Genomic DNA, 23,076 nt, shown 5'->3' with positions numbered 1-23,076 from the left:
AAAAAGTCAAAAGTAAAAGAACAGCTGCCAATATTCTTTTTTGGGGTCCCAGAGATCAAATTCAGGACCTCAGCCAGGCAGGTGCTGTGTCACTGAGCTACAATCCTGGCCCCCAATATTCATTTTTAAAAGAAACCTCTCAAGAAAGAGGTAGTGTATGCTAGGGCGACAGGATGTCAATTCAACATTGCTGGAAAACATTAAGTTCTTTGAAGTCCATTAAACATTATTTCTCTGTGCTCAAATGTCAATCAATATCCAATAGCATCTTCCATTTCTTGAATTCCTTTCCGGAACCTACACGCATCCCTTGCAAATCCTTCCCATCGTCCTCTGCAATCCTCATCACCACTCATACAGTACTCAGTAACTTCTTCAAAGAAAGTTACCTTTTCTCTTTTGATGTATGTGTGTTTTTCCAGAGAGAGAATCTCCTGCTGTGGCAAGTCTGGCATTCATCTTGGCACCCTAACACTTGGCACTTTATGAGAAAGTAAGCCACAACACTCAGAAAAGGCCATCAAGGACGCAGGTGATATTTCTGAGTCAAGACAGTCTTTCAAATCTTTTCCTGATGTTTGAAAGGAAGCCATAAAATTCAAAAGGTTATACGGGTCATCGGAATTACAGAAAGAGTTCCACAGCTTGAGACTCTGCCCCATCTGCACTGGATTCCCAGTCATCTTCCTCCTCAGAATCCCATCAAGGGTCTCAGAAAAGATTCCAGCCTGGGGAGAATTCTCTAGATCAGACTTGTTAGACAAATCCTTCCCTGAATCAGAAGGTTCTTCGGGAACAATTCTGGGAGTGGTCTGAATTGTTGCTGTGAAGTTTTGGGGATTATAAAGATCTACCCTGTAGAAAGAATTCTAAAGGTGAAGTCCCTCACTGTCTTGTTAAAGGTCTGATTCTGACAAGGAACCATCACTATCAAAACCATCATCCTCAGCTTCCTCATCCCAACCTTCACCTTCTGAATCAGAACTTGTTTCCAGGTCAATGGATGCACCTCCCAAAATGAAATTTATCAATTTGTTACCACAAGCCAGTCTAGAAGAAAAGGGAAGGTCATCTTCTATGTCAGAGTCGTCAACTACACTGGCTTGGTCCTCCCAGGCTGTTCTTCAACAGGTTCCTCAACAGATGGAAAGCTTCCCAAAGGGCTTTGTTTTTCCAGAGCAAGTGGAACCTCCTCAGTCAACAACTCTATTTTTTCCTTATCAGGCTCCTGGTTGCTTCAAGGAACAGCTCCACCAGAGGGAGCAGACTGTGTTGGAGTACCTGGGCAGTGTTTCACATCCACCGGAAAAAGACAGTGCTCCTCCTCCAGCCTTGGTAGCCGTTGTCTTGGTCAGGCATGCATGGGTAATACTTGCCCCTTGCCAGTCTGCTGAAGGAATTCCAGCTGTTTCATATGAACATGGTGGATTTCAGGGAGGCCTTCTCTGGAAAGAAGTAGATATCCCTGCTACAAGACTGCAGAGATCTCTGCAGGCAGAGGCTGAGAGTAACAGCAGTTCTCAGAAAGGCAGCTGCTCTCTGGGGTTAGTGTTGGGAAACCAACTAGCTCACCCCTTTCAGGGCCATTCTGACAGCTGAGCTCTAGTCCCACAGGGCAATCCACGTAGTAGGGGTACAGCAAATAGGAGACCTACACTGAAACTGCCTAAGCGCTGAATGTTTAGAGGCCCAGAGGGAGCAGATAGCTGGCTATGATGTTGCAAGGTGAAGGTGGGTCACTGTGGGCATGGCCTGAAAGAGCATATACCTCTCCTCTTCCCTTGATCCCTCGCTGCTTCCTGCCTACCGTGCCATGGACTGTTTCTTTGCTGCCATGTGGCCCTGCCTTGGAGCCAGCCAGTTTTGGACTGAAACCTCTACAAACTGAGAGCCAAAACAAACCTTTCCCCCTTTAAGTTTTAGGTATTAGGTATCCCAGTGAAAAGAAAGTAACTAAGACAACAATATACTTTGAGTGTATCTCAAATATTTAAATGTTTTATTCTTTCAGTTAATCAAGTTCATTATTACTCATTCTATCATTACTAGCTAGAAAAAAAATCTGATAATTTAAAAAATGGAAAAGAAAGCAATTTGAGATTTATTGTGCCTCTCCCTTCCAAAAAATAACCAACAAACAAAAAAACACACCTAACTTTACTATAAAGTTCTCTAATTCAAGCTGAATTGCCTATATTGGTAACTACCATTCCTTAATTTGAAAATCTCAAACTACTGTTTAGAAATCTGATACTTAAGAACCCACATCTGATAATATGAAATCAGCTGTGCTGTTTATATAGTAAATGAATTTCAAGGTGGACAGAAAGCACAATGATATTTATCCTTTTTAAAGCTGGAACTCTTTCTCCTTAGTACTTATATTCTCAAACTAAAAGCTAAGGCATAGTGGTGCATGCCTGTAATCCCCACACTCCTGGGCAACTTAACAAGATCTTGTCTCAAAATAAAAATAAAAAGGTCTGGAGAGCCAGGCATGGTGGCACAGCCTGTAATCTCAGCACTGGGAAAGTTGAGGCAGGAGGATCATTCCAAATTTGAGGCCAGCCTAGGTTACATAGTGAACTCAAGGCCAGCCTGAACTACATACTGAGACTGTCTCAAAAACAAAAATAGAAACAAACAAACAAAGAAAAGGTCTGGAAAAGCCCCCAAATTCACTTTCCAGTACTGCACATACAGGGATAAAGTGAATTAATAGGTGTGGATTGGGGATATGGCTTAGTGGTAAAGCTCTTGTCCTGAAGGTATGAGCCTGTGGGTTCAATCCCCAGCATCACAGCCAAAAAACAAAAACACAACAACAACAAAAAACCCATTTGTACTTAGGGAAGGGAGGGGGGATGGGGGGAGGAAATGGGATAAAATAAAATTGAACAAAGAAATAAAAACCTAAAACCATTTTTTTTTTTTTTTGAGACAGCTTCCCTCTATATCTCCCAGGTTGGCCTTGAACTCCTGATCCTCCTGCCTTTGGCTTCTCAAGAACCTGGAATTACAAGTGTGTACCACCACTGCACCAAGCTAAAACCTTTTGCTTTCAAAGAAACACATGGGGCTGGGATATAGCCCAGTGGTGAAACAGTAGGCGTCAGGCCCTGAATTTGATCCTAAACTCCAAAAAGCACTCTAGAAATTCTTCGTTTGGAATTACACATATAGCACTTACCACTGGATGCTGATGAACACGTAGTCAACAAACTGAGCGGGGAAAAATGTTGTCTATTAAAGTTAGCAGCCGCAGGTGCTCCTCCAAGGGGTGCTACAGGTCCATACATCTGACCTCCTGAAAGGTTTGAGGCAAAGTTTCCCAAATGTGTAGAAGAAGGTGTTACAGAACCATATGGCGAGTCCATATTGACAATACCTACAAGGTAGAAGACCATCATAACTTACAAGAGTTACCTATAGAAATAATTAGACAAAACTAATATTCTAAGAGGTCCCAAATTATTTTAATTATTGAAAAAAACTCAGATAGTCCTTTCAGTCCATTGATTTGTTATTTCTTCATTTTATATAGACAACCATAAGGAAGGAATGGCCAAGGAAAAAGAGAACAGAAGGAAAAAGTGTAAACAAACCTTTTGTAAATAAGGAGAAGAGAGGTTGAAGGGCGGGGAGGGGAATGGGAAAAAAAGAAGCAAGACATATCAAGGACAGGCACAAACTCCTTATGATGAATGTTATCATTAATGTACCAATAAAAAAAAAATCGGGCTGGATAATAAATAAATAAAGATAACCATAAAAAGGAAAAACCCAAGGAAAATACTTTTATATTTAATATTTGGTCTTTTGTTAGCTATTATAGACTACATACAGGTATAATATCAATATTTAGATTTTTTTTTTTTACATTTCAAAAATGTTTCCTTTTTATTTAGACATAAAACACATTTACAGCATGCAGGTTAACTTAAAATTATATGGCATCTTCCCAAACCAATTACCTTTGAGCACATTTTCAAGCACTGAATATTTAGAATTTAAATAGGCCTAAGGCTAAGAAGTTGTTTAAAAATTTTATCCATAAAAAATTATAGGAGCCAGGGGCAACCCATTTTCTGGTCCCTCTTCTGACTCTCTTTGACAGAAGCTATCTTTCTCTCAGTAAATTTTCCTACTCTTAGAAAAAAAAAATTATAGGAAGGAAAGGAGAAGAAAAAAACAAAAGAATAGAAGGAAAAAAAAGGGAACAAAACTTTTGTAAATATGGAGGGGAACAGGAACATTACGTATATCTAAAATGTACCAATAAAAAGAGAAATAAAAATTATAAAAGCTAGGCATGATGGCATATGCCTACAATTCAAGAAGTGAGGCAAGAGGACCACAAGTTTAAGACCAACCTGTGCAACTTAGCAAGAGAGTCTAAAAATTAAAACGAAAATTTTAAAAAGGGTTGGAAATGTAGTTCAGTGAAAAGACCCTGCGTTCAACTTGCAGTAAGAAAGAAAAAACAAAACAAAACCTATAGCGGAGAAGAAACAGTCTCTAGAAAGGCTTCTGTGGTATAGAAAAGCAGCCTTTACACAGCAATGTAGCAATCTGTCACTTGAGTAACTACTGATACAATGCAGTATGAAGTTTCAAATATCACCTCTGCTCTTTGCAGAAATGTTTAATCTGACCCTAATCATAAATTGAAAAAAACAGATGAATGTGAAAATGCGTTTTAAGACACCCAGAATCTTCGATGGACTCAATGTCAAAAATTGCAAACAAAGGTGATACAATGCCTTAGAGCCGGAAAGACCATATAGACATAATAGGCAAAAAGAATGTGTGAACTGTGCCAGGATCTTGGATCAAAAGAAGAAAAAGGTACACAGGCATAAAGGATGTATTTGGGATAATGGTACTGGAAGTTGAATAGCAAAAAGACTAATTTTATGTTTCTTGAGTGTAGTAACATTGGTGCAGCTGAGAAGGTAAAGATTTCTATTTTGGGAAGATGCATGACAAAGTATTCAGGAGGAAAGTATCAATGTTTAAAGCCCACCTTGCCACCAGGAGTGGTGGCCCATGCCTGTAATCCCAGCACTCAGGAGGCTGAGGCTGGAGGATCATGTGAGTTCGAGACCAGCGTGGGCTACATAGTGAGTTCAAGGCCAGCCTGCACTACACAGAAGTGTTTGACCCATTTCAAAACAACAATAACAAAAAAAGATACCAAACTTGTCATAATTTGATAAAAGGCAGAGATTAAAAGAAAATGGAGATTAGGGAACAAAGGAGGAAAGAAAGATGAGAGAGAGGTAGGAGACAACAGAAAGGAAAGAAAGCAGCAGAAGAGTGAGAACTTGAGAAGGCTTTTTTTTATAGTACTGAGGATCAAACACAGGGCCTTTGCACTAAGGTACATTCCAGCCTTATTTTTTCATTATTCTTTATTTTAGGCAGAGTCTCACTAAGTTGCTAAATTTCCCAGGTTAGGGCAAACTTGTGATCCTCCTGCCTAAGACCACAGCCTTCTAGGGTGCTGGGATTAGGGGTATGTACTACCATGGCTGGCTTGAAAAGATATTAATGAATGGATAATATATTTTATTATTATTTTTGTGGGGTTCCATGAACTGAACTCAGGACCCTGCAGTTGCCAGACAGGCGCGGTGCCACTCAGCTACATCCCCGGCCCCCGAGTGGAAAATAAAATACAAAGGAGTACACTATTGTGTTTATTTTGTTCCTTAAATTTTTATGCAATTCAAACATTTTTCAAAAAAACTGCTATAAAAGTAGTTGAGTCTAAAATATAAATGGTGAAGTCATCTACATAACAAAAGTTAGTAAGCAAATAAAGAAAAATATAAAAAATCAGAAAAATACATATGGAACTTAAAGTGAATCAGGAAAACGTAGAATGAATATTAGGATCTCAAAGAGGTTTAGGAAAAAGAAATGCTTTCTATGTAATAAAAGGATGAGATGAATATTTTACATTCTAAATGACCACATCTAGCAATATCTTTTAATAAATTCTTAATATTAAGCTTAAATGCTAATTTTGACCCTAATCAACCAAGTCTTTCCACCATATTCCCACTCTCATAAAGCTAGCCTTTCATTTTAAAATCTTTTCACAAAATAAAAACTTCCTTCTCTTTTCTCTGAATCTTCATTTTGGCCTTTCTAAACTAAACATCTAAACTATCACAGTTTTGGAAACAAAGTATTTTGATTGAATTCTTACTATCATAAAAATGAAATTTAAAAGCATTTCCCATGCTTTTTTGGGCAATCTTTTAAAACTAAAACAATTCTATCAATTGTACTGTTTCAGCACGAGAAATTTTTCACAATACAAAAATATCCAATCAACCCCCAGCAAATAAATATTTACTATTTATTACATCTACACATTACAGAAGCAGGTAACAGTGAGTTCCTATTAAACTTGGAAATTTGTCCCATAATGTTGTATCTCCAGTAACACAGATGAGGTTTCAGGGGAACTTTCCTTATGAATACTGAAATTTGAATTTCACATGTTCTATGTCACATACCATTATTCTTTTTCTTATTATTATTATTTTGTTTTCGGAGATAGGGTTTTGCTATGTACTTCATTTCAGGCTGGCCTCAAACTCCCAGTGATCCTCCTGCTTCAGCTTTCAGAGTGCTGGCACACATTATTATTATACAGTATATATGTATGTATATTGGGAGGGGGTCAATACTGAGGATTGAACCCAAGACTTTCACGCTGAGCTACATTCATGACCCCTTTTTATTTTGGGGCAGGGTCTCAATAAATCCCTAAATTGCCCAGGCTGGGCTTGAACTTGTATTTCTTCTGCCTCAGCCTCTCAAGAGTAGAGAGATCACAATGTGTACCGCATGCACAGCTATGGTAACCTGTATAAACACTATTTTTAGCCAGGCCTGCTATGTACCCTTGGATTACTTGAGCTAGGAGTTTGAGACCAGCCTGGGCTACACAGCAAGATCGGATCGTGAACAAACAAATAATTTTTATATTGCAAAAACACAAAACAGATATGATTTGGCTGACTGACCACTGTGCATCAATCTCTCCATGGACTGGCATTTAATTCCATGAAATGGTCATATGAATGCTCTACATGCAACCTGGCACCCTAGATTAAGTTTTGCAATATTACTGAAAAAACTAGCAACATCTGTGGCCTACTTACCAGAACTGTACCAATACTGATTTCTTAGCTTTTATATTATGGTTATGTTAAGATGTATATTTACAGGGAAGATGGAGGAATTAAAGAATTCATCTCTAGATCTAAAAATATTTCAAAGTAAAATATTAAAAAACTGTAATAAATGACTTTATGATCTTACATATTAAGTCTTACTGAACAGAACTTTCTATGATAATGAAAATGTTCTATATCTTTGTTGTTCAATATGGTAGACAGTAGCCACAAGTACTTATTAGGACTTGAAATGTAGCTAGCTTGACTAAGATTTGTTTATTTAATGGTACTGGGGATTGAACCCAGGGCCTCGGCACGGAGCTATGTCTCTAGTATTTTTCAAAATTTCTTATTTATTTATGGGGGTTTTTTGGTATTGGGAATCAAACTCGGGCCCTTGTGCTTGCAAGGCAGGCACAGTGCCACTGAGCTAACTCCCTGGCCCTATTTATGGTATTTTTGAGATAAGGTCTTGCTATGTAGTTCGGGCTGACCTTGAATTTGCAGCTATCCTCCTGCCTCAGTCTCCTGTGTGCTTGGAATACAGATATGAACTACCACACTTCTAAGCAGTTTATTGCAGCTTTTAAAGTTTGTTTTTTTGAGACAGGGTCTTGCTATGCAGTTAAGGCTGTCCTTGAATTCACAGTGATCCTCTTGCCTCAGCCTCCCAAGTGCTGGGACTACAGGGGTACATCACTATGCCCAGCAAACAAAAATGCTTTAAAAAAAAAAAATCACTATACTTGCCAGGCATGGTGGCGCATGCCTGTGATCATAGCACTTGGGAGGCTGAGGTAGGATTGCTGGGAGTGACAAACCAACACAGTTCAAGACCAGCCTAAACTACAAAGCAAGAACCTGTCTCAAAAAAATAAAACAAAAAAATCACTACACTATATATATATACAACAGTCTGTGATTTAACTGAATCCAACACTTCTGGACTGGAGATGTAACTCAGTGGTAGAGTGCTTGCCTACCATCCATGAGACTCTGGGTACGATCCTCAGCACAGGGGGAAGGGGCAGAGACAGACAGGTGACGACACCCACTAGAATATCTGTCCATACAGACCAACCATAGCGGAAAATATTGGAAAGCAACAAACAGTTTTCATATTACCTGTATAAATGGGTACCAGCCAGAAAATAGAAACTCACCTGAGGGACTTGGAGTGGGTCTCTGTAATGGTGATCTAAAACCTGGAGCTTTGGAAGTATCAGACTGATGTAAAGGATCTGAATTTGGCAAATACGAGGATTTTCCTGAAAGCATAGATTCTGGTGTTGACTGAGATGAAACAACAGATCCTCCCCAAAAGGCATGAGCAGAAGTAGGGCTGTTTTCAAACAATGTGCTAAAGGGCCCAAATGGTAAAGGGGCACTGAAATTGGGAGCAATAGGCTTATTTGCTGGATGTACTGAATTCTGACAAGCACTTTGTGTACTTAAGGTCGAAGGTAGCTGGACAGAGGAGGGAACGCTGTGAGGTCTTTTGATGTGATTGACATTAAGGATAGCAACAGATGAATTTTGCACTGGAGCTGAATTCTTGAGAGGGGCAGATGTGCCATGAGAGGGTGGTCTAATAGTAGAGGTTTCCATTTTAGGAGGTTGAGAGCATCCGATTTGTGTCTGAGGCATAGGGTAAGTCACTGGGGCAGTAGAAGGCACTGCCGCTGGAGCAGAACTTGTTGCTAATGGAGGAACAGTCATTCTAACTTCCAGGGGAGGAACCTGAGACTGCTGAAGAGGTGGTCTTGGCTCCTGAGAAACAGATCCTGGAGGCTGTTTCTGGGTAGAATGAACTGAGGAACTCCCAGAAGAACTGCTGCTGTTTGGAGGTCTACTGTTTACTGTTTCTATTACTGGTGGACTACCTGCTTCCTGTTCAGAGGAAGATGCCCCTTTATTTGGAGACACTGATCCACAATCCAAAGGGCTGTTTCTAGAAACCCCTCCTGGCTGGGCTGGTGGTGATGGGGAAGATGGGGATGATACTGGGTAATGTTCTTTGGCAGTAGGCATAGGGTATGTGGTATTTGTGGGTGCAGTGCTATTGTTGCTTGCTGTGGTTGTGACTGTTGTCGTGGTGGAATTAGATGTCTTCACAACTGTGACAAAAAGCTGCCTTCTTACAGAAGGTGAACTTGGACTGGCATTTGTAGATGTACCAGGCACCACTGAAGCTGATGAACTGGTTGTTGCTGTTGGACTTGATGTTAAAGAACCTGCTGAATTCACCTGAGGACCACTGCTATTCTGATTGCTATGGCGAGGCACCATGTGAGGCTTAGGCGAGTTTGTAGCTCTGGCAGGGCTCAAAGGCCTGACAGGAAAAGGACCCCAAGTGGACTGAGCTGGTGGAAAAGTACCTCCAAAGTGGGTCATGGGCAACCTTGGTGGACGGATCTGCTGGAAAGTCTGAGCAGCAAGCAAAGCATGTGCAAACTGTGGAGGAGGATATGCTAATGGAAGAGAAACTGGAAAACCAGGCCTCACATTATTCACTGGGTTCTTAATGGTTTTGTGAGTGGATGTAGAAGAAATCGCAGGCACAGTGAGTGCTGTGGCAGTTTGAGATGCTGATGACAGAGCTACTGTTGTCATTTTAATTCCCATTAAGGAACTGTTAGCAGCAGTGGTGACAGGTGCTGATGACCCTATTTTGGAATTTGCTGAGGAGCTTTTCAAACGATTCTTTGGAATAAGTTCATCAATTTCTTTGTCTGGATCCTTGATCAGAGCATTGATCAACTGAGTTGCTTGTCTTGTTGACTCAGTGCCACCCCTGTATGTTGACCAAAAAAAGAAAAATTAGGCCTAATATCCCTTCCTTTCTAGTACGATAAAGCCTACCTTCATTCCTGTGTGTGTGTATAGACAAACATATACAGTGAGCAGACAAAACTTAAGCAACAATCTTCCGACCAAGTTTTAGAAATCCTGCAAACAAAGCTATAAATTATCTCCATTTAAAATATATGTGTAAGAGGAGAATTTTTTCTCAAATTCATTTTACTATTGTTTCCTTAGGCTAAGAAATCATTTTCCTATTATAAAATACATTATGTTCAGGAAACCCACTACATATAAAATTGTGTGTAAGCTGGGTGTGGTGCTGTACACTGTGATTCCAGCACTCTGGGAAGCTGAGGCAGGAAATTCAAGTGAGTTGAAGCCCAGCCTGGCAAACTGAAGATTTAGCGAGACCAAGTCTCAAAATAAAAAAAGAACTGGACATACAGCTCAGTTCGAAGGCCCTGGGTTAAATCCTTAGTAATGAAAAAAAAAAAAAATTCTATGTAATCAATAATGTTACTATAATTGTTGATCACACTAACAACAACACAAGAGAGGTTGAGGGTGTAGCTCAGTGAGAGTGGTTTCCAACTAGCATGTGCAAGGCCCTGGGTGAGGTGAACACCCAGCACAAAAAAAATAACAAATTCAAACAATACAGGTAAAAAAAGGAAGACACTGCAGGTGATTAAGAAAAATACTATTTAATCTTAAATCCTGGTATCTCAGATGACCCCATTCACTAGTAGTACTCTTGTCTATTAGTAGGATGATTATTATAGTTCCCTTGGGAAGACATCTCAAAATAAGTTAGGAATACTGATATTGCCAACAAATGGCCATAACATCAAACTCTAATGTTGGATCTTCAAGAAAATATTTGATTTTAAGAAAAGCTTATGGAAAGTGCAAGGTCCTGAGTCTGATCCCCAGTACCGGGGGGAAAAAAAGAAAAAAAGAAAAGCTTATGGATCTGGGCATGGTGATGCAAGCCCATACTCTCAGCACTCAGGAGGGTGAGGCTGGAGGATTGCCTCAAGTTTGAATTCAGCCTGGGCTACATGATTATAGAAATGGGACTATATAGTGAGACCCCATCTTCAAAAAACAAACAAACTGGATGTAGATGCATGCCTATAATCCCAACACTCGGGAGGCTTGGACAGGAAGATCACTGCAACTTGCAGGCCAACTTAGGCTACAAAGTCAGTTCAAGGCCAGCCTGAACCACAAAGTGAGACTGTGTCTAATATATATAAATATATATATATAAAAAGAAAAAGAAGGGCCGGGGATTTAGCTCAGTGGTTCCACTGCTCACTTTGCAAGCGCAAGGACCCAAGTTTGATCCTCGGACCCCCACCCCCACCCAAAAAAAAGGAAAAAAAAAAAGAAAAAGAAGCCTGGTGAGGTGGTTCATGCCTGTAATCCCAGTACTTGGGAGGCTCATGTGGTAGCGTGACGGGAGTTTAAGTGAGCCTAATAGGGAAACCCTATCTCAAAAAGCTAAAACAAACAAACACAAAAACAAAAACAAAAACAAAAAAAAAAAAAGAAAGAAGGAAGAAAAGGCCTATAGAAACCTAGAAGAAAAATACTCAAAATGGGAATCTGCTTGTCCTTTTTATTTATTGATTCTTCAAGATACTCAGGCACACACAAACTTTATGAGTTATTCAAGAGAAGTTAAATGTTCATCTTTAAATCTATGCTTATTCTCAAGTTCTAAGGCTACAATCAAATTCTAAGGCGACAATCTGAAAGGTTAATTTGAGAGAAAGAAACCCACTGTGCATTGCTTTGGTGTGGTGGTGCATGCCTGTAATCTCAGCACTTGGGAGGCTGAGGCAGGAGGATCACCTGGAAGTTGAGGCCAGCCTGAAGTAAAAAGGGAGATCCTGTCTCAGGAAAAAAAAATAAAAATAAAACAAACAAAAAAGAACCCACTGCTTAAAATGTGTTGGAAACTCACTCCTTAAGTCTCAAACAAAATTCAAGATTTTACAAATGTCATATGAGCCAAGTAAGTGGCACGGGCCCATAATCTCTGCTGCTCAGGAGGGTCAAGTTCAAGCCTAGGTGTGGGTTACTTAGTGAGACCTTGTCATAAAATAAAACTGAAGTAAAATAAAATGGCTGGGAAGGTAGTTCCATAGTACAGTGTTTGTCTAGCATGCATGGAGCCCTAAATTCAATCCTCAGCACCCCCCAAAGTCATTATGAATAGTTTATGTATAGAAAAGATAATCTTATGTCATATACACATACTCATAAAAAATGTCTGTTAAACTCTTCAAATGAATCTGTTTCTGAAGGCAAAAGAAAAAAGAATCTATTAAACTCTTTAAAACATTCCATAAAACTATCAGCTAGAAGAAAACTATGATGGTATCTTCTCAAACACACGTATAAAGTTTCCAATTAAAACAAGTATACCATTAACACAAAGTTTCACTGAAAACTCAAAGGGTTGTATTTCATTAAGCTACAGTGCAATAAAAAGGAAAAACATAAGAAACAAAGTTTTGCCTTATTGTTATTATCCGGTCTCCTGTCTTGTCTTTCTGCTTATCGATATCTATGTGTGCACCAGTGAACTCCCGAATAGCATTGATATTACAGCCTCCTCTTCCAATCACTCTGGATATCACAGTTGATGGAACAGATACTTTCTTTGATCTGTTTAGAAGTTTCAAAAATAAATTAGTAAAATAAGACAAATCACGAATATCAGTTGTTTTTAAAACAAGGGGAAAAGGCATTATTAAAATGTTTTCTAGGGGCCGGGGATTTGGCTCAGTGGTTTTGCTGCCTGCTGTGCAAGTGCAAGGACCTGAGTTCGATCTCTGATACCAAAAAAAAACAACGTTTTCTATACACAGAACAGATTACTGTTAAATAATCCTCTTGTGTCTAATCTCATTCCAGATAAACAGATGAGAGAAACAGGCAGGTTTTACCATGGGTTCTTCTCTTGCTGTTTCAGACTCTGTTCTCCTGACTATCACCATTCACCTGTCTGTAAAGCAAACACTGTACAGACATGCACTGTGCTAATGCAAACGTTGATGTGAATAGGACAGGCCAAGTTCTGCCATATATACGGGCCACATAAGACACCAAGTGAGAAACTACAATACTATGCCATGAGTGCTTTAAAACAGCACTGTGAATACATGCTGGTCAGGCATCAAATCTAGCCTCAAAGTGTCAAGAAAGGCTTCTCGTGGGCACTTTCAGTGTTTTACTCATTCTTTTATTAATTCGCTAATATATAACAAGAAAGGTAATAAAATTACTATTCTGTATTCTAAGAGGTATTAAAATGACTATTCACAAATATACAAACTTGCCAAATAATGTTTAGTAATGTAATAAAAAAAGAAAACCTATAGGAATTTTTTAAAAAGCAAAATCCACCTAACACTTGCAAAGCTACATTTTAATTTCAAACACAGAGGTTTTGCAAAGGTAGACATATATTTCTGATAAGTCAGTTAATACTCTACCCAGCAATACCATACACAGGCTGGGATATGATTCAATGGTAGAGCACTGCTTAACATGCGTGAGGCCTGGATTCTATCCCAGCAGCACAAAATAAAAAAGAAGTAAGGTTATCAATAAAGACAATCAGTCAATTACACTTTACAGAACAAGTAAATTATTGATATATTTAAAATGGCCTATTGCATGGCCCTATTTTAATAAAGGTATGATCTCTCTTTACACATAAATCTGACAATTCTTTTCCCCTCAAAGGGCATGATAATCAGCTCCTGATCATTATTCACAGAGATTCAATGTACAAATGACACAGAAATAACAGAATCACCTTACTCTTGTATAGAGAATACAAGTAGTTCAGAAGAGAGGGTACATGGGAAGGAGTGTGAGTGTGTACATGAGAGAAAGAGGCAGACGAAGATAGCAGGGCAAGTTTGGTCCAATATCCAAACAAAAACTGTATAGTACACAGAGGGATTAACAGAAATTAAATTTGGTTTGTGCCAGGGATTTAGCTCAGTGGTGCCGCCGCCTGCCTGGCAAGCACAAGGTCCCAAGTTCCATCTCTGGTACCAAAAAAAAAAAAAATTTGGTTTGTTGGAGCTCTTCTTTCAAATAAGTTTTTAAATGGATTTTCTAAAAAGTTCTTAACAATAAGTTCATCGATGGCTTAAACTGGGTCATATCCTTTCTTAATTTTTTCTAATTTGAAATATGGCAAGGTTGTATCTGTTGGCTAAATTCAGCCTTGTACCAAGAGTTAGCAACTTTGGGAACAGAGGGAGGAATTTAACTGTGAGGTAAAAAAAAATAGTTCACTAGGACATACAGCACATAAAAAGAATGAGAAAAACATGCTGGGCGTAGTGGTGCACACCTATAATCCCAGCACTTGGGAGGCTGACGCAGGAAGATCACCATGAGTTTGAGGCCAGGCGGGACTATATAACAAGACCCTGTCTAAGAGAAAAAGGAAAGAAAGAATAAACAAACCACTCACCTTCTTACAACTTCTTTCCATCCTTCTTCCCTCTTTTGTGCACGCTTAGGACTTGCTACTGTTAGCTTCCCATTTGGAGAGGAAAGGGGAGATGGGCCAGATTTTGTACAAGTAGACAGAGAATTGCTGGTCCCTTCACTGATAGTCTCTGACAATCTTTAACAGAGGGGGGGAAAAGCACATTAAATACAGAACAGATGTAGAATTTTTAAATGGTAAAGGTAAATCTATTACATAATTTTTTCTTTGGTTAACTATATTTAATCATAACAATGAAAGAGTGTGAGGGCCAGGGATTTAGCTCAGTGGTTCTGCCACCTGCCTCGCAAGTGCAAGGTCCCAAGTTTGATCCCCGGTACCAAAAAATAAAAATAAAAAGAAAGAAAGAAAGAATATGAGCTTAAGTAAATGTGATTTAGTACATTTTTATTGAGAGGATAGAGGAAAATGTTTAACAGTTGTAAGCATTAAATCCTAGATTTCTTTTAATAATGTGAACAAATGAGTACCTTATTTTTCACTTTTCCTCTTTTTTTTGAGACAGGGTCTCACTATGTAGTTCAGGTTGGCCTCAAACTCAAGGCTATCCCCTTACCCCACCCCCACCCTGCTGGGATTACAGGTGTGCACCACTACGCCCACCTTTTCTTCAATATTTACTATATGATATAAGGAGTCAATTTTAAGAAGATACTACATTGGAGACAAATACAGCGCTGAATCATAATTAGTAACCCCTGTGACAGGATGTGATGGCACAAGCCTGGAACCTCACCACTGGGCAGCCTGAAGCAGGAGGATCGCTGCAAGTGCAAGGCCAGCCTGGGGTACATAGTGAGTTCAAGGCCAGTCTGAACTACATAGTGAGACCCTGTCTCAAAAAAGCCAAAACCCTGTGAAATTACAATCAGTACTTTTCGTAAGTTTAACAATCAAAAAGAAATTACCTATGTAGTAAAATTAACTTGATTTCTCTAATATAAAATTTTTTAAAAGCTTAATTTCAATTGAAAGTGAGCCTTCCTGAGCATAAAAAAGAGTTATTTAGCAGATGGTATTTATGACGACACTGTAAAACAGCAAATATAAAAGTGAAGCTAACTTTATTGAAGCCTTGCCAGAAACAGACTTCCTCTCCTCCTTGGGAAGGGTGACCAGAACAGACGGCTGCTTCTTGCTGGTCACAGTGGCAGTGGCCACCGCTGGCTGGTGACTGTCGCTCTTCAGGCTGCTGTTGCTGTTGCTGTTGCTGCTCTCATCACTGCAGCTGGAGATTCGCATGTTGTCACTGTCCCCGCTCTCGCTAGTGCTGCTGCTCTTGCACTCCCCACTCGCCTTCTCTGGTTGACTGTACGAAATTGGTAGTGGGTCATCAAATATAATTTGAACGTTTTCTGTAGTAATTTTATTTTTCCTGTTTTTCCTCTTTGAACTGGTGGTAGTTATGGTATTATTTCTTTTACTATGGGAGCCCGCCAGAGTCGTCCAGGTTGCAGATATACCTATGGTCGTAGTGGTTGTGGCACTTGGAGGCTCTGTCAAGACTTCAGGCTCTTCTGTAAAAGTAGAAATACTCAATTAGCAAGTTCTGTTTAGCTTTAAGCACTTGAAGAAAAACAAAACAAAAATAAGCTAGGAGTTGCTTTACTACTAATAGACAAAGTTATCAGTCATTCCAACAGTCATGGATAATGAGGCAGATATGACTGATCTGTATCGTCAAGAACTGTTCAAAGTATAATAGGTAGTTATAGAGTATTTTGAGGACAATTTGGGAAATATCAATATATACCATATATTATGCATTATTACATTTCCTATGTAAATTAATGCTCTTTTTCTGAGAAATACATACTCAAGTATGTATAGGTGAATTCAAATATGTACAGCTTACATGCACACTGCTTCAAAAAAGAGAGAAGACAGGCAAAACACATGTGCCCAAAAGTTTTTAAGAATCTACGTGACAGCTGGGTGTGGTGGCGCACACCTGCAATCCCAGCACTTGGGAAGCTGAGGCAGGAGGATCGCTGCAAGTTTGAGGTCAGCCTGAGCTCCATAGTGAGTTCAAGGCCAGCCTGAACTATATAAGGAGACATTGTCTCAAAAAAAAAAAAATTAAAAATTAAAAATAGGGGAACCGGGCATGGTGGTACACACCTGTTGTCCCAGCTACCCTGGAGAATGAGGGGCCAGGGTCACTTGAGCACAGGAGTTAGAGATGAGCCTGGGCAGCATGAGGAGAGGACATCTCTACACGTAAGGAAGGAAGTGAGTAAATAAATAAACCAAATAAAAAGTTGGAGTAAGGAAAAAAAAGCACATGATATCTTAAGAGTAACTTAAAACTCTGTTAAGTGACTGATATTTAAGTAAATATAATTTGTACCAGAATGTATTACATGGAAGAAATTAAGATTCCTGTTTACAGAAAATACCTTCAACTTTAAGCTTTTCTTTTTCTTGAGCAGCTTGGAGTTCAAAGTTCTCTTTATTTTTGGCTTCAATTTCTTCTAGTTTTCTTCTTTGTTCTTCCTTCTTCTTTCTTCTCTTTTCCTTTCTCTTTTCTCTTTTGGCAGCCAATGCCAGCCTCCGGCTTTCTTCCCTTAACTGTTAAAACAAATGTAACAAAGAAACAGACATGTAAGCTAAGGCTAAAGCAGGAGGCTCTCAAGTTCCACCAGAGTGTGGGCAATTTAGCAAGGTGCTTTGTCTCAAAATGGAAAAGGGACTGAGGATGTAGCTCAGTGGGAAAGGCCAGAGTTTAATCCCTGGTATGGGAAAAAAAGAAAATCACAAATATAACACTGGAATTTACTCTGGAGAAAAAGTTGTCACGTAATGTCATTTTATCATGAGAGGACCAGAACACTGTAAAATACAAAGTCAACCTGGGCTGGGAATTTAGCTCAGTGGTTCCGCTGCCTGCCTTGCAAGTGGAAGGTCCCGAGTTCAATCCTTGGTACCGGAAAAAACCCCAAGTGATTCAAATACGAAGTCAACTAACTCAACCCATTGTTTTATTCAAACCCCTCTAAAGAGATAATAATATTTTTTAAATAGAAAGATCAAATCAAAGATATGTTAATATGGGCAAAGGATAAACAAATACATACTGTAGCTCTATAATTAAAGAAGTAACACAGGTACAGTGGATCCTTGACTTATGAACTCAATTCATTTGTGAGGGCTGGTTGTAACTCGAGTTGGTTGTAAGTCAAGACTATTTTTCCCTATAAGAACTACTGTGGACCCTTGACTTGCAAACTCAATTCATTCTTGAGGGCTGGTTATAACTTGAGTTGGTTTTAAGTCAAGACTATTTTTTCCATAAGAAATCATGGAAATACCCATAATGCATTCCGAACCTCCCAAACACCCCTTAACTAACCTTTTCATAATAAACGAAGGTTGTATAATGTGTGCAATTTACCAGAAACACCAGTAATTTTCCCAGTGTATTCCAGTTGTAACCAAAGTTGACCATTTGTCAGGGCAATCGTAACTTGAGGGTCCATGGTACCAGTTTTTGTTCATTAATTTGGCAAAAAAAAAAAAAAAAAAATTTTTTTTTTTTTTGTACCAGGGATGGAACTTGCACTTTCAAGGCAGGTACAGTGCCACTGAGCTATCCCTGGCCCTTGGCAAAATTAAAAAGACAGCACAGAAAAAACAGACATCAGAACAAGCTGGAAAAAAATTGGTTCTATACTGCTGTGGGTAAAAATCCTTTCATTTTATTAAAATTTTTAAGCCTCCATCAAAAACTATACACTGCAGGGCTGGGGATTTAGCTCAGTGGTTCTGCCACCTGCCTCGCAAGCAGAAGGACCCGAGTTCAATCCCTGGTACCAAAAAAACCCCCCAAAAAACTATACACTGCTTATTCTCAGAAGTTAGTCTATAAAATGGTGACCTAGTTGGGGAGTTGCAAAACTGATTAAAATAGCGGTAAATGTAAACAAGGTAGTCACTAAGGGGAGGAGAAAGATAAATTATCAACAGTATCCATTTATAGACTACCTGGCAGTACTTTAAACAATTATAATCTGCACATGAGAAAATGCTCACAATTTAACATTTGTTTGGTGGGAGAGAAGGCATACCACTACACCAGTAATCTAATTTATAGAGAAAGGGAACCAACACTTCAAGGGTGTCAATTTGTAGAAGGGAAGGTACAAAGGGTTTTGGTAGGGCCGGGGATTTAGCTCAGTGGTTCCACCACCTGCCTTCCAAGCACAAGGTCTGGAGTTTATCCCGGGTACCAAAACAAAAAGGTTTTGGTAGTGAGGGTTAACCTAGGGTTTCATGCATGCTAGGCAAGTATTCTACCCCTGAACAATACTGCCAGCACTTTTAAATTGTATTTTGAGACAGTCACCCTAAATTGTCCAGGCTGGTCTCAAACATATGATCTCTTGAGTAGCTAAGATTACCATGCCCAGCTACAAATAAAGACTATAATTACTGCCTCTCAGGGGTGGAGAGGCAGGCAAGGTGGCAGGAAGATGGTGATTTTCAATTTACTTTATTTAACTATTTGTTTCTATTTGTTAAAGTGAGTATATTAGTTTCGGAGTAAAAAATTTAGTATCTCAAAAGAAGCTATGTATGTATATATGTATGTTTTTGAGACAAGGTCTTGCTATGTAGTTCAGGCTGTCCTTGAACTCACTGTGTAGCCCAGGCTGGTCTTGAATTGGTGCCTCAGCTTTCTGACTGCTAGGATTACAGGCATGCACTACCATGTGAGGCATAAGAAAAGTCTGGAGGCCAGGTGTGGTGCCTCACACCTGTAATCCCAGCACTCAAAGGCTGAGGCAGTTCAAGGCCAGCCTGAGCTACACAGTAAGAAACTGTCTCAAAAAAAAAAAAAAGGCTGGATTCCTTTTTCAAGTCTTTTGCTAGACACTCCATGCCCTTTTCAAAATATCCCTTTGTTATTAATTAGGTGCCTGAAAGGTCTGGGTCATCTTGGAGGTTTTTAAACCCTGGGGCAATGCACTAGGTTTAGAGATAACTCTGGTTCCTGAAAAGGACAGACTGGCAAGAGACCTTAAGACAGAATGTGCTTGCACAGTATCCCTTAGAAATTTTTGCTGGTCCCCCAGAAGAACACAAGCTCCACTCTGAAGATTAGGAAGGGTGGGGCCAGGAGGTGACCTTCCCAAAGATCAGATGACACTAATGGGTGACCTTTACCCAGTATTCCCAGCAGGGGTGGAAGAGTACTCTCTCATTGGTGAGTTTCAAAGAAGGAACTGAGCATGTGTGGTTCAGCTCATTCTCCCTTAAGGAACAAGTGCTGGTCCTCAGAAAATGTTTCCTCTAAGTTCCAGCACGGCATCCTATGTTTTTCCTGTCCACTTTTTTGAGACAGGGTCTTACTATGTAGTCCAGGCTGGCCTCAAATACGTGATCCTCCTGCCTCAGCCTCCCGAGTGCCACCAAGCCCAGCTGTCTACTTCTGACTTAATGAAATAGGTAAGTGTGAGGGGAGAGGAGTGGAACTGTGAAGTCTGTGTTAAAACAACATATCATCAAAGCAAAGCCATTGAGACACTAGGTATGTAGTAAGCTTCCCAATTCAAAATTCAGAATGAAACTGGTATTTTGTCTGTATCGCACCTGTATGGATAGAAATGTCTGGATAAAGGAAATGTTTGGGGGGAAATCAATATTGCAAAAGATGTATGAGACTTTTGGTACATCCAAAATAGGTTCTTGACTTCACTGGATTTCTCCACTTTTCCAATGATAGGAGCTCATTCTCCCCGTCAAAGGGAGGGGGCTTTTTAAAAAAATAGAATTTGCTGGGTATGGTGTAGCTCAGCGGTAGAGAATGAAGGAAGATCTGGGTTTGATTCCCACCACCAGAAAAGTATGAAAGAAAGAGTTTCACGTTCTTTTGTTTTGAGATGAAGTCTCCCTTTGCTGCCCAACCTCTACCTGAATTCCTGTGCTCAAAGGATCTTTTTGCCTCAGTCACCCCAACAACTGGGACTAAAGCACGCATCACAATGCCAGGAATTTAAATCACAAAGCAGTATTTCATCTAAGGTCAACAGGCCTGGAAGAGAAGGGAAACCTGGGGCTCTGGGTGAGTTGTAATACAACGTGACTTAGGAACTCAATTCGTTGCCAAGGGCTTGTAACTCAAATTGGTCAATGGCCTGTGAAGTCTCTCTCCTGCATAACTTTCTTGCAGGCAGATCTCAGTATCCTTAGAGAGACACTGGCCCAGGATTTCTCAACACTAACCCCACAAAGGAAAGGATGTTGTCATGTTTCTACCAGAACTCTTGAAGGGTTAAATCTGTACCTGAGACCATCTGGAATCAAAAAACAAAAAAAAACCAAACCTGAATTCTGGTTGTAACCCAAGTTGCTCGTATGCCTACATAGTTTGCATGTTACAAAAGAGGCCTGTTGTAACGGGAGAATCCACTGTATATGAGTGTGACAATGTCTTAGGGTGCCAGAGTCTGGGGGCTTCAATATTTTAGCCTGTGGGGGCTGGTCTTTCGGTAATGGTAACCAGAGCTTGCATTATGTTGTCATATAGTTCAGTCCTTAGCCCTAAGGGGAGATAGGAATTTACTTTTGTTTCTGAAGTTTTAGGGGTTTTTTTTTGTTGTTGTTGTTTTTTGGTGGTACTAGGGATAGAACTCCGCACTGCATATGCCGGGTAAGCACTCTTATGAGAGCTACAACTCAAATTTGTTTTTTGGTTTTTTTTTTTTGAGACAGGGTCTCGCTACGCAGCTCAGGCTGGCCTCAAACTCAGTGGCAATTGTGCCTCAGTTTCTGGAGTGCTGGGATTACAGGTGTGTACCACCACATCTAGCCATTTTGAGACAGGGTCTCTTTAAAGTGCCCAAGCTAGTCTGGCCACAAATCTTTTTTTTTTGGTACAGGGGATCAAACTCAGGAGCAGAACCACTGAGCTAAATCCCCAGCCCCTGGCCGCAAATTTTTAATACCTCAGGCCGCAGCTTTCATGCAGCAGGGATTACAGGTATGTTCCTACCATGCCCATCTTAAAGTTTAAACTTCCTCAATGAGCTATATCCCCAGCCCTGTACTTTAATAATTAAACAGTGGATTGAATTCAAGGCCTTCACATACATCTCCAGTCCTCTTTCCTTCCCTAAATTTGAGACAGTGTCTCACTAAATCCCTAAATTGCCCACTTTGGGAACTTTTGATCCCCCTGCGTCAGCCTCCCAATGTGCTGAAATTACAGGTATGCCTCACAATGCCCAGCTTAAAATTTTAAAAGCCAAGTATTGTGTTGTACACCTATAATCCCAGCACTCTGGAGGCTGAGAAAGGAGGAACACTGAGTTTGAGGTCAGCCCCAGCTACATAGTGAGTTCAAGACCAGCCTGAACTGTGAGACCAAAGCGACTCCATTTTGCTAAAATCCACCATTCCTCTAGCCTCTCAAATTAATGGTTAAAAATTGTTTGCTCTGGAACAAAAGATACAATCTGTAACAAACCAAAGTTCCTAAGTTAATTACTCAGCCATCTGTTTACCCAGGAAATGAACATCCTGGGCCCACTATCTGTAGGAACCGTCTGTCAATGTGCTGTCAGTGTTGGGTGGTCGTGACCATTAGTCACCGTGTCTGCTGACCATCAATACGTGACAGTTGCCCACTAACCTTTGTCCTTCTTTTCTTTTGTAAAACCTATACATAATCCCCCCTTACCCCTGATGAGTTCAGCCAATCAAAAATGTACACTTCATGCTCGCTAAATGTTAACCAATCATGTAACTGCTAAGTGGAGAATCTCCAAACCTTGCTGTAACCTCTATAAAAACCCCGCTAATTTGGAACTCGGGGCTCTCAATCTCGATCCGCTGTGTCGGTGACAATTGAGAGTCCCTGCTTAAGCTTGAATAAACGACCCTCATGTGCTTACATCGGAAACGGCCTCCTGGTGGTCTTTGGGACCTTACAATCTGGGCACAACAGAACTACATACATAGCAAGATCCTATCTCAAAAAAACAAAATGAAAAAGTTAAAAAATTTAAGACTGATGGTTTGATAATCTATTTTACTTTAATAATCCTTAGTAAAATAATAGTAAGTGTGGCAGAAATTGAGAGGCTCAAGAAAACCTTTTTTTTTGGTACTGGGGATCAACTCGGGACCTTGTGCTTAGGAGGCAGGCAGAGGAACCACTGAGCTAAATCCCCGGTCCCAAGAAAAATTTTCTTGGGGGAGCTCAGGCTATGACTAAAGAATCCAAGTTTACAAGGCGTGCAGCTCTCTAAAACCAAGCAGAAGCCTGGCATGGTGGTGCACATCTGTAATCCCAGCACTTTGGGCGGCTGATGCAAGGAGAATCACAAGTTTGAGCTAAGCCTGGGCAATTTAGTAAAATGTTGTCTTGAAATTAAGGAGAATGAGTCCTTCCTTCGGCAGCACATATACTAAAGTTAAGGAGAATTACAGCAGGCTGGGAATGGAGCTCAATGCAAAGGCCATGGATCCATTCTCAAGTAGGACAATAAATATACAACAAACAAAAAGAACTACCAAGATATATCA

General features: G+C 40.0%; 1 protein-coding gene and 1 pseudogene across 8 annotated transcripts in view; both read right to left on the bottom strand.

Moving 5' to 3' along the window:
* Ankrd17 (ankyrin repeat domain 17) overlaps positions 1–23,076 on the bottom strand; it is a 177,527-nt gene that overhangs the window by 26,188 nt on the left and 128,263 nt on the right. For 7 of the 8 annotated variants that reach the window (XM_004838014.3, XM_021252504.2, XM_004838015.1 and 4 more), the window contains 6 exons: positions 16,947–17,118; positions 15,611–16,064; positions 14,509–14,664; positions 12,531–12,680; positions 8,360–9,990; positions 3,191–3,388 (listed from right to left, as the gene is read on the bottom strand). In XM_004838014.3, coding sequence (XP_004838071.1) covers positions 3,191–3,388; positions 8,360–9,990; positions 12,531–12,680; positions 14,509–14,664; positions 15,611–16,064; positions 16,947–17,118 — 2,761 coding nt within the window. Of the gene's footprint in view, positions 1–1,280; positions 1,446–3,190; positions 3,389–8,359; positions 9,991–12,530; positions 12,681–14,508; positions 14,665–15,610; positions 16,065–16,946; positions 17,119–23,076 lie in introns of those variants that run through there. The other variant, XM_021252505.2, reaches the window with a different exon arrangement.
* Positions 252–1,124, bottom strand: LOC147830272 (protein phosphatase 1 regulatory subunit 15B pseudogene; annotated as a pseudogene).

This window comes from Heterocephalus glaber, unplaced genomic scaffold (assembly GCF_053883595.1).
Source record: "Heterocephalus glaber isolate CG9 unplaced genomic scaffold, H.glaber_assembly_v1.0 deba00000281, whole genome shotgun sequence".
Taxonomy (NCBI): Eukaryota; Metazoa; Chordata; class Mammalia; order Rodentia; family Bathyergidae; genus Heterocephalus; species Heterocephalus glaber.
This window is presented reverse-complemented; position numbering and strand designations above follow the sequence as displayed.